This window comes from Stigmatopora nigra, chromosome 18 (genome assembly GCF_051989575.1).
Source record: "Stigmatopora nigra isolate UIUO_SnigA chromosome 18, RoL_Snig_1.1, whole genome shotgun sequence".
In the NCBI taxonomy this organism is placed as follows: domain Eukaryota; kingdom Metazoa; phylum Chordata; class Actinopteri; order Syngnathiformes; family Syngnathidae; genus Stigmatopora; species Stigmatopora nigra.
Window position 1 is genome coordinate 562160 of NC_135525.1, and position 9030 is coordinate 571189.

The 9030-nt window shown below is 44.5% G+C and overlaps 1 protein-coding gene across 7 annotated transcripts in view; it reads right to left on the reverse strand.

The window, feature by feature from the left end:
* inpp5e (inositol polyphosphate-5-phosphatase E) overlaps nucleotides 1-7062 on the reverse strand; it is a 51676-nt gene extending 44614 nt beyond the window's left edge. For 2 of the 7 annotated variants that reach the window (XM_077738348.1, XM_077738352.1), the window contains exon 1: nucleotides 6343-6471. Coding sequence is in view for 3 of the 7 variants with exons in the window: in XM_077738347.1 (XP_077594473.1) it covers nucleotides 6343-6710 (368 nt within the window). In the remaining 4 variants the exon portion in view is untranslated. Of the gene's footprint in view, nucleotides 1-5338; nucleotides 5673-6342 lie in introns of all 7 variants that reach the window. The other 5 variants (XM_077738351.1, XM_077738347.1, XM_077738345.1 and 2 more) reach the window with 5 other exon arrangements.
* Nucleotides 7063-9030: the final 1968 nt, after the last annotated feature.

Here is a 9030-nt window from a genome sequence, read left to right on the forward strand (position 1 = left end):
TTTAATTTTGACTGATAAGGCATATAGTTATAAATTAAGTAAGATTGTTATGATTTTTGTTCATTGGGATTTTAAGCCCAACCACATAGCGAGCGGTAAGCAAATGTTAAGCACACGCTGAAGACAACAACAGAATACAGCAGCAAAAGCAGCAGCAGAAAACACCAAACAGCATACACAACAACAAAAATTGAGTCGATCTAAAAACTGTTCATTGATTTGAAAACACTGCACCATAGAAAGAAAAGATGCATAGTGTTACGGCTGGCAGCCTGGACACACACCAGTAGGAGGTGTTTTATCTCCAGCTCTGGCTCCACCCCTGTGACCGAGCCCTGCCCAGGCCAAACACAGCTGTAATTAATTCCCCAATCATCCCTCCTGCCCTTATTTAAAGCCTTTTCAGTAGTCAGTTCAGCCCCCTTTGCCTTTTACCTTCCCTTCTTGCCCTGGCCCTTGCCTTGCTGAGTTGCAGGCTTGTGAGTATGTTACTCCATGTTATATTTTGTAGGTGGTGTTAATGATTTTGGGTTGCATAGGGGGACTTGAGATAAGTTTAGACACCCTTGGGTATACATATAGTTTGTGCATTTAGACACAGTTATTCCCCTGTCTAGATTATATTACATCAGTTTAACGGTGGCATCCTTCGGTCTGATTTCCTGTATTTTTGTGGGTGTTCATTTGGACACCTGTCTGGGAGGGGGTTTTACCGTGTTTATTTGAGGGTGCCACTTTAATATCTCGTGCTTCCCCTATGTTATCCCGTAGTCTGTTTTGTTGACTTTATTGTAAATAAAAATAACTGAAGGCTACTTGCAATGTGTGTCCGAACTCATCTTTGACCGAACCTGTCTGCTGTGATAGTTGCGACTCTCTGGTATATCATACCCCAGGGGGAGTCGTGACAAGTGGGGGCTCGTCCGGGAGATCATTAAGATCTGTTATCACAGCAGCAGTTTGGTCATTGGTGGTACGGACTGCATGTGCAGTAGGCCGGTGAAGGCTGGGCAAGCAGAGTTGAGGTAGGCACAGTTAATAGCTATCATTCAGTCTAGTGTAGTGCTGTAACTAGCAGGATGGACTTTGATGCGGAAGAGTTCCTTTTTTTTAACTTGGCACTGTAGATCAGGTTGACCAATGTAAGAGGAGAGATCTGTTAGGTCTTGCCGCTCATCTAGGGTTCACTCTGTCCAGGACTACCAGGCTAGCTGAATTGAAGCAGGAGGTTATCCATATATTAATAGCAGCGCAGTACTTAGAAGCCACAGGAGGAGCATCTGCGGGTGTTTCCTCTCAGTCTCTGGTCGATTCTGAGGAATCAGGCAGGATGGAGAAAGATGAGGTAGGCAGGGATGGTGTCACCTTGAATGTAAAGGCTCTAGTTATAAATCCCAGGGCTTGTTTAAAAGGAAAACCAGAGGGATATGGTGCTGTATCTATTGGGGAAAATGCCCCCATTGCTCTAAAGATATTACGTATGCAATATGAGGCTAGGGATAGGGAGTATGCTCATCAGCTGGCCCTCAAGAAAATGGAGTTTGAAAAGGAGATTGAACTAAAAAGGCGGGAAATTGAACTCTCAAAGAGTTCTAATATGGTAGAAAGTAGGGGGTTTAAAGTTAGTGAAAGCCTTCCGCTTGTACAGCCTTTCAGTGAGACGAACGTCGAGGCGTGGTTTGGTGCGTTTGAACGGATAGCACTGTCCAATAAATGGCCAGAAGAAGGCTGGGCTCTAGTCTTACAAAGGAAACTGTCAGGGAAAGGCCTCGAAGCTTTGAGTACACTGTCGATAGAAGACAGGTTGGTATATGATAAGGTAAATAGAGCAGTGTTGCGCGTTTACGAACTGGTGCCTGAGACGTACCGCCAAAAGTTCAGAAATCACAAATTAAAGCCTGGACAGGCCGTGGCTGAGTTTGGCCATGAGAAAGAAAAAGCTTTGGAGCTTGAGCGTGGAGAGAAAGCACGTGTAGCTCAAGAATGGCTTGAGAAAAAAAAAGCTTTGGAGCTTGAGCGTGTAGAGAAAGCACGTGTAGCTCAAGAATGGCTTGCAAAAGAAAAAGCTTTGGAGTTAGAGCGTGTAGAGAAAGCACGTGTGGAGCAAGAATGGCTTGCGAGAGAAAAAGCTTTGGAGCTTGAGCGTGTAGAGAAAGCACGTGTAGCTCAAGAACGACTTGAGAAAGAAAAAGCTTTGGAGCTTGAGCGTGTAGAGGAAGCACGTGTAGCTCAAGAACGGCTTGAGAAAGAAAAAGCTTTGGAGCTTGAGCGTGTAGAGAAAGCACGTGTGGAGCAAGAATGGCTTGCGAGAGAAAAAGCTTTGGAGTTTGCACGTCTAGAGAAAGCACGTCTTGAGAAAAAGTGGCTTGAGAAAGAAAGAGTTTTGGAATTTAAGAGGCAAGTGAGAGAAAAAGCTTTGGAGCTTGCACGTCTAGAGAAAGCATGTCTAGAGAAAGCACGTCTTGAGCAAGAACGGCTTGAGAAAGAAAGAGTTTTGGAATTTAAGAGGCAAGAGAAAGAAAAAGCCTTGGAGCAAGATCGACTAGAAAGAGAAAAGGCCTCAGAGCAAGATCGACTAGAAAGAGAAAAGGCCTTGAAAGCAGAGCGAAAAGAAAAAGAACTGATTGAAAGAGAAAATATTTTGGAGCAGGACAATTTAGAAAGAAAAAAATTGGAGCAAGAGTGGCTTGAAAAGGAAAACGGATTCGAAGAAAGAAATAAAATAGCACAATGCATGAAGAAAATGCCCGCCGCGAGGATCAGCCTGCAGAAAGCACCCCAAGTTTCGGTGCCGAGGCCACGCAAAGTACTCCTGTCGCCACTGGGGCCGCCAGTCGCACCCGTGCCGAAGCCACTAACCAGGCTTCCGGTGCCGGCCGGCCTTCCAGGCACAGTTCTTTCTAGCACTGTTCTGCCAAGCACCGTTCTGGCCAGCGACTGCCCGCCCAGAAGTGGTAGCAATGCTCCGGCGCCCCTGGATGATGGTGCCGGCAACTGCAAGAGCGGCAAAGCTCTGGCACCCCTGGACGAGGGAGTTGGCGACCCTCCGAACAACCAGGGTAAGGTGCCTGACCGTTCTAAAATTCTAGTGTCTCCTAAAGGAAGGGGGCTTGGCCAAGACTTAAAGGACCGGCGCGGACGCCCACCAGACCGGCCACGCCTTGTCCTCGGCTGGCGTGGACGCCTGCCAGATCGGCCACAGCTCATCACCGGCCGGCGCGGACGCCCTCCGGACCGACCACTTCCTCGTCTCGTTTCTGGCTGGCATGGACGCCCGCCAGATCGGCCACGGCTCATCACCGGCCGGCGCGGACGCCCGCCGGACCGACCACTTCCTCGTCTCATTTCTGGCTGGCATGGACGCCCGCCAGATCGGCCACGGCTCATCACCGGCCGGCACGGACGCCCGCCAGACCGGCCAGGCATTGTCATCGGCGGGCGTGGACGCCCGCCGGACCGACCTCTTCCTCGTCTCGTTTCTGGCTGGCATGGACGCCCGCCAGATCGGCCACGGCTCATCACCGGCCGGCGCGGACGCCCGCCAGACCGGCCACGCCTTGTCATCGGCTGGCGCGGACGCCCACCGGACAATGCCCTATCTCAAGTTTAGGAGAGTTTTAACAGGAGTGTATTGATTGATTGGGGCAGGTTGGTGGTTCGGTTTCGTCAACAGGTTGACTCTTGAGGGGGGAGGTGTTACGGCTGGCAGCCTGGACACACACCAGTAGGAGGTGTTTTATCTCCAGCTCTGGCTCCACCCCTGTGACCGAGCCCTGCCCAGGCCAAACACAGCTGTAATTAATTCCCCAATCATCCCTCCTGCCCTTATTTAAAGCCTTTTCAGTAGTCAGTTCAGCCCCCTTTGCCTTTTACCTTCCCTTCTTGCCCTGGCCCTTGCCTTGCTGAGTTGCAGGCTTGTGAGTATGTTACTCCATGTTATATTTTGTAGGTGGTGTTAATGATTTTGGGTTGCATAGGGGGACTTGAGATAAGTTTAGACACCCTTGGGTATACATATAGTTTGTGCATTTAGACACAGTTATTCCCCTGTCTAGATTATATTACATCAGTTTAACGGTGGCATCCTTCGGTCTGATTTCCTGTATTTTTGTGGGTGTTCATTTGGACACCTGTCTGGGAGGGGGTTTTACCGTGTTTATTTGAGGGTGCCACTTTAATATCTCGTGCTTCCCCTATGTTATCCCGTAGTCTGTTTTGTTGACTTTATTGTAAATAAAAATAACTGAAGGCTACTTGCAATGTGTGTCCGAACTCATCTTTGACCGAACCTGTCTGCTGTGATAGTTGCGACTCTCTGGTATATCATACCCCAGGGGGAGTCGTAACACATAGATACATGAAGAAGCAGAACAGTCGGCCTATTCACAGCTAAAGGCCTACCGTGCCTACCAAATAATTTATTCCAAAATTGAGCCATGTAAGGAGCCATGTCTCAACAGGGGGGAAGATGGACATGGCAGAGCATGTGTTCCATGTCCCAGAGGTCTAAATACCTACTTGAAATTTTTTTGTAGGAACTGTTTAATTTGTTACAGACAATGTGCAAGATAACCTCAGGCCCAAACAAGTGCAACGGGGAGACAAAGTTGGAACCTTCACGAGGTGTCTCCTGAGAGGCCGCCCGTCGCCACCTTCGAATTTGACTGCCCCACACCTCCGGCTACCCCCCGGATGAACTAATCCACGTTCCAGTGCAGCTGAGGGTAACCCCTAGACGCCTGAATGGCCTAACAACAACAATAAAAACAACAAGTGCAACGTCCAAAAGAGCGTGGGACTTGAAGAGCGAACAAATGGTACAATAAGAACAAGAAACCGATAAACTTGACCAAAGAACATGTAAGCTGCCGTGATACGTCATTGCCTTCTCGCAGTTGTAGGGAAACGTCATCGCTTTCACCGACTATGATGGATTAGTGATAGAGTAGGCGGACCGAAACCAAAGTGAGCCAGCCAGAGATTGCAAACTCCACATTGCTGAAGTGATAGAGGAAGCAATGAGAAGGGAAATAAAAGTACTGTTTGTGGGTGAATGATTCTTTGCGGTGTGCTGATGGATTTAAAGCACATCTAAATTATTTTGAACTTTTTTTGTTTGCTTCACACATTTTATAGAATTTTTGATCATTCAGACATGCTTTTTTCAACAGATGTACAGGTTTGTCCTGCAAGAGTAAAGGAGTTTTGTGAGACATTTGAGTACGGGAGGAGCACTGAATGCAGTTTGCGTGCTCCAAGCGCACGAAAAGGTCAAGCACAAGATTCTAAAGCGCACTACCACCAAATACACAACAGGATTCTGGACAATATTACTTACCAAACGCGGACCAGATTTCAAGAACACGAAAGACTGATGTTTTGCTCCCTACTCGACCTGGAGACTTTTAGGGAATACCAGAAAACTTCCACATGCAGCCTTCTCCATCGTAATACAGAGCCACGGTACACTTTTTGAACTGCATCATTCGGCTAAGAAGAGAACTGATTGTAATGTATGCCACGGATGATTTTACAGGAAAATCTCCCACTTATCTCCTTGACTTCCTTCATCATGAAAATCTTTGTGTGAGCATGGGGCAGCTATACACATTAGTGGGTTTGACAGTGACCATCCCCGTGTCTACTGCTTCTGTCGAACTGACATTTTCAGCCTGGAACAGAATCAAAACTTATGCCAGAAATACAACAGGATAGACTCGGCTTTCAGCATTAGCTTTGATGGCGATAGAAAAGAACTACTGGATGGACCTGAAACGCACATGTAATCTGTACCACAGATATAAATAAAAATAATTTTTGGTGAGTAAGATTTCTATTTTCCTAAATAATATTTATTTTTTTAGGTAATTATTGATTTTTTATGTTTCACAGCTGTAGCTGCATTAAAGGTTTTATAGCCATAAAATACTTATTGGGGGTTGGATTGATGACACAGCACTACTGAAGGCCTAAGTGTGAAATGCACGGTCCGCCACTGCATTGTTATAATCATTTGTTTCAGGTGCACTGTAATTATCTTATATATAAAGAAAAGTGAATGTTGTGTTCAAAAAGTCTTTTTCAAACTTAAGTCTTGAAAAAGGGGCTCGTCTTATTATCAAGTTTGTCCTTTGTTCTTGTTCGGCCAATCCGCAATTTGGTGTGCGTGTGTGCGCGTGTGGGTATGCGCGTTTTGATAAAATTCTATGAAGTTCAGAAGTTCCATTATTATTTTCTACAGTAATTGTAAATTAATATCAGCTAAAAATTTCGCTTTACCGCCTCCACTAACTACTAATAATCAATCCTAAAAACCCATAACGGTCGATCACTAGTACCCACCTTTGCTTAGTTGCGCGACTCAGTGCCGAAATGTGCTGCGGGGTTGGTGAAGGTAAACCACCAGGCGGCACAACGCGCTCCCCTCGGAGGGCTGCGATGGGCCGGCTCGCTTCCTTGAGGGAGTCCACAGATAAGATCGCCGGATTGCTGAGGCTCTCCTGCCTGGACCTCAGCCTCTGGACATGGATGCCGTCGTCTGGCGTCTTTCCGTCTCTTCGCTTCACAGGAAGCGGCCGGTCAGGAATGTCTCCTGCCGCCTTTCGCAGTTGGAGGGCCGTCTTCAACTCCTTGCAAAATTTGCGCTCAGGCGACAGGCCGTCATTAACGACCGTCGCCGGGCTTGAGCCGTCGACACCGTTTTCCGTCATGAGAATTCGCGTTTCATCCTCTCAGTGGAAATAACTCAAGCCAATTTAGATAGCGAAATCATCTCTAGACACTAAACTGGATGGTCGCCATGCTGCTAAACTCATTTAGCCAACGCCGAGACTTCAGACATGCCAAAAAATATACACTATCGGATAACGTGAGTTCGAAGGTCGTTAAGAGACGACATTTGATATTTTGGCCTGTCAGACTATCATGGTTTTATCGCTCCGTTGAACCACGCATTAAGTTTAAGCGAGAAGAAAAACGAGCCAACGGACATCTTCCTTAGCAACGTCTAACAACAACAACTACTTCGTTTCCACGAGGAGGGAGGCAGCCGTGCTGAGTTGCTATACTGCCATGGGGTGGTTGCAGTGGAAATTGAGTGCGAGTTCGGACTTTTTTTTTTTTTTTTTTTGATATTTTTTAAAAGTTTTTTTTAGGCAATTTACTCTGACTCTAACAACATTTATATGGACGTGTTTTAATTTTATGTAATTTGCTTTTAGATGTTTGAAATTATGGTTTTCTGTAAAAGGTTGTAGTACAGTGGTGTCAACACGGATCCGGCCCGTCTGGTGGTTTGGTACGGCCCGGGAAAGAAAGCTGCATTGTATAAAAAATATGAATTTTCTTTAAAATGTGTAGTTCTTGTATTATCCGCTAGGGAGCGCAGTGTTTTAGTACGTGCAGACAACATGAATTGACATTTATTTATGTTCTTATGTTATTCTCTTGTTCATAATATATTTTTCATAATGTAAAAGGAAAATTCTTTTAATAAACATTTTGATAATTTTCTCATTCTTTGCACTAATTATTTGTATTAGTGACTAATACAAAGGAAAAAAAGTGGGCTTATTGTTAGTTCTATGTAATTTTGCAATGAGTTAACTGGTCCGGCCCGCTTGATCTCAAATTAAGCTGTATTTGGCCCCCAGACCAAAGGGAGTTTGACACCCCTGTTGTAGTATATCCTCCTGACTTACCTTGAGATACTGTGTTGATTTACTCATATCTCGAATCAACATTTCCAATAGAAATAAACTTTAAAAAAACGAATTAATTAGTTCCAACCATATAAAAAAACAGGATATTCTGTTGGAAAATCATTCTTCCTTTGTTCTAATTGGCGATGTATTAACACGGTAAATCATAAGTAATGTTTATTATTTTTAACAGTACTAAAATTAGAAAGATTTCATGGAGGGGCGAGAGTGACAGAGAGAGAAAGGGACCAAGAGAGGGAGAGGAATAGAGGGAGACAGGAAGAGAGGAAAAAAGGAAGGATGGAAGAGAGGGAGACAGGGAGAGAACTAGAGAGTGAGAGAAGAAGAGAGGGAGATAAGGGGAGAGGGAGTGTTGGAGTTATTTTGTAATACTATTATACATACATATGTGTGCATTTAATCATTTTTGTATGAGAGCTTCTTCAATTTTCCTGGGGCGAGTTCGGGATGGTAACATGTCACGAGTCCTCATTCCGAGGACTGTTTATTGGAAGATAGGCCTGACCTTTACCCCAGAATGCACACCTAGAAGGATGCTTAAGAAATTGCTGATGCAGCGTGATCGCTATCCAACAACCTTCATGATTACTCGCATATTGTCGTGACGCTCTTTTCGCTTGATTATACAATTATTTTGCCGAATGGAGGCCTGTTTGATTAATTTCCAATGGAGTTGTTTTTGAGTTGCGACCTTAATTGTTATTATTGAATACCTGATATGCGATGATTGTTACAGGTGTTGTTTTTGCTTACGCATTTTGGATTAATCAATAACCTTGTTATTGTTTTGATTCATGGCCTTAAATGGGCAGGAGAAATTACCGCTGGCCAGGATTTTCATTTGTGACGAGGACGATGTCAGAATGAATTCTCTCTTCCAAGAATATCAGAACATCAGAGATGCCAAATTAATTAAATATAGATAATTAATCAAATGTCTCCCTGTATTGTTTTATAATTATTGTATCAGTAATTAAGTATGATTATTGATGAACCTAACAGGGAGAGAGGGAGAAATGGAGGGGAGAGAGAAAGCCAGAGCGATTTACATTTATTGCACTTTAATTTACATATTTAAAAATTCAGATCTTATGATGTGAGAAAGTTTTACATGATTTGAATAAGGCAAAATAACATGATTTTCCTTCAAATACATTGTTACAGTGATGTGCCATCAGGGCCTTCAAGGCCTTCTCTGCTGGTCTAAGAAATATCTGAAGCATACATTATATTTTGTCCATCAATACTGAAGAATATGACATTTTACTCATTCATTTTATTGTAGCTGTCTCATTTTGATATTACTACT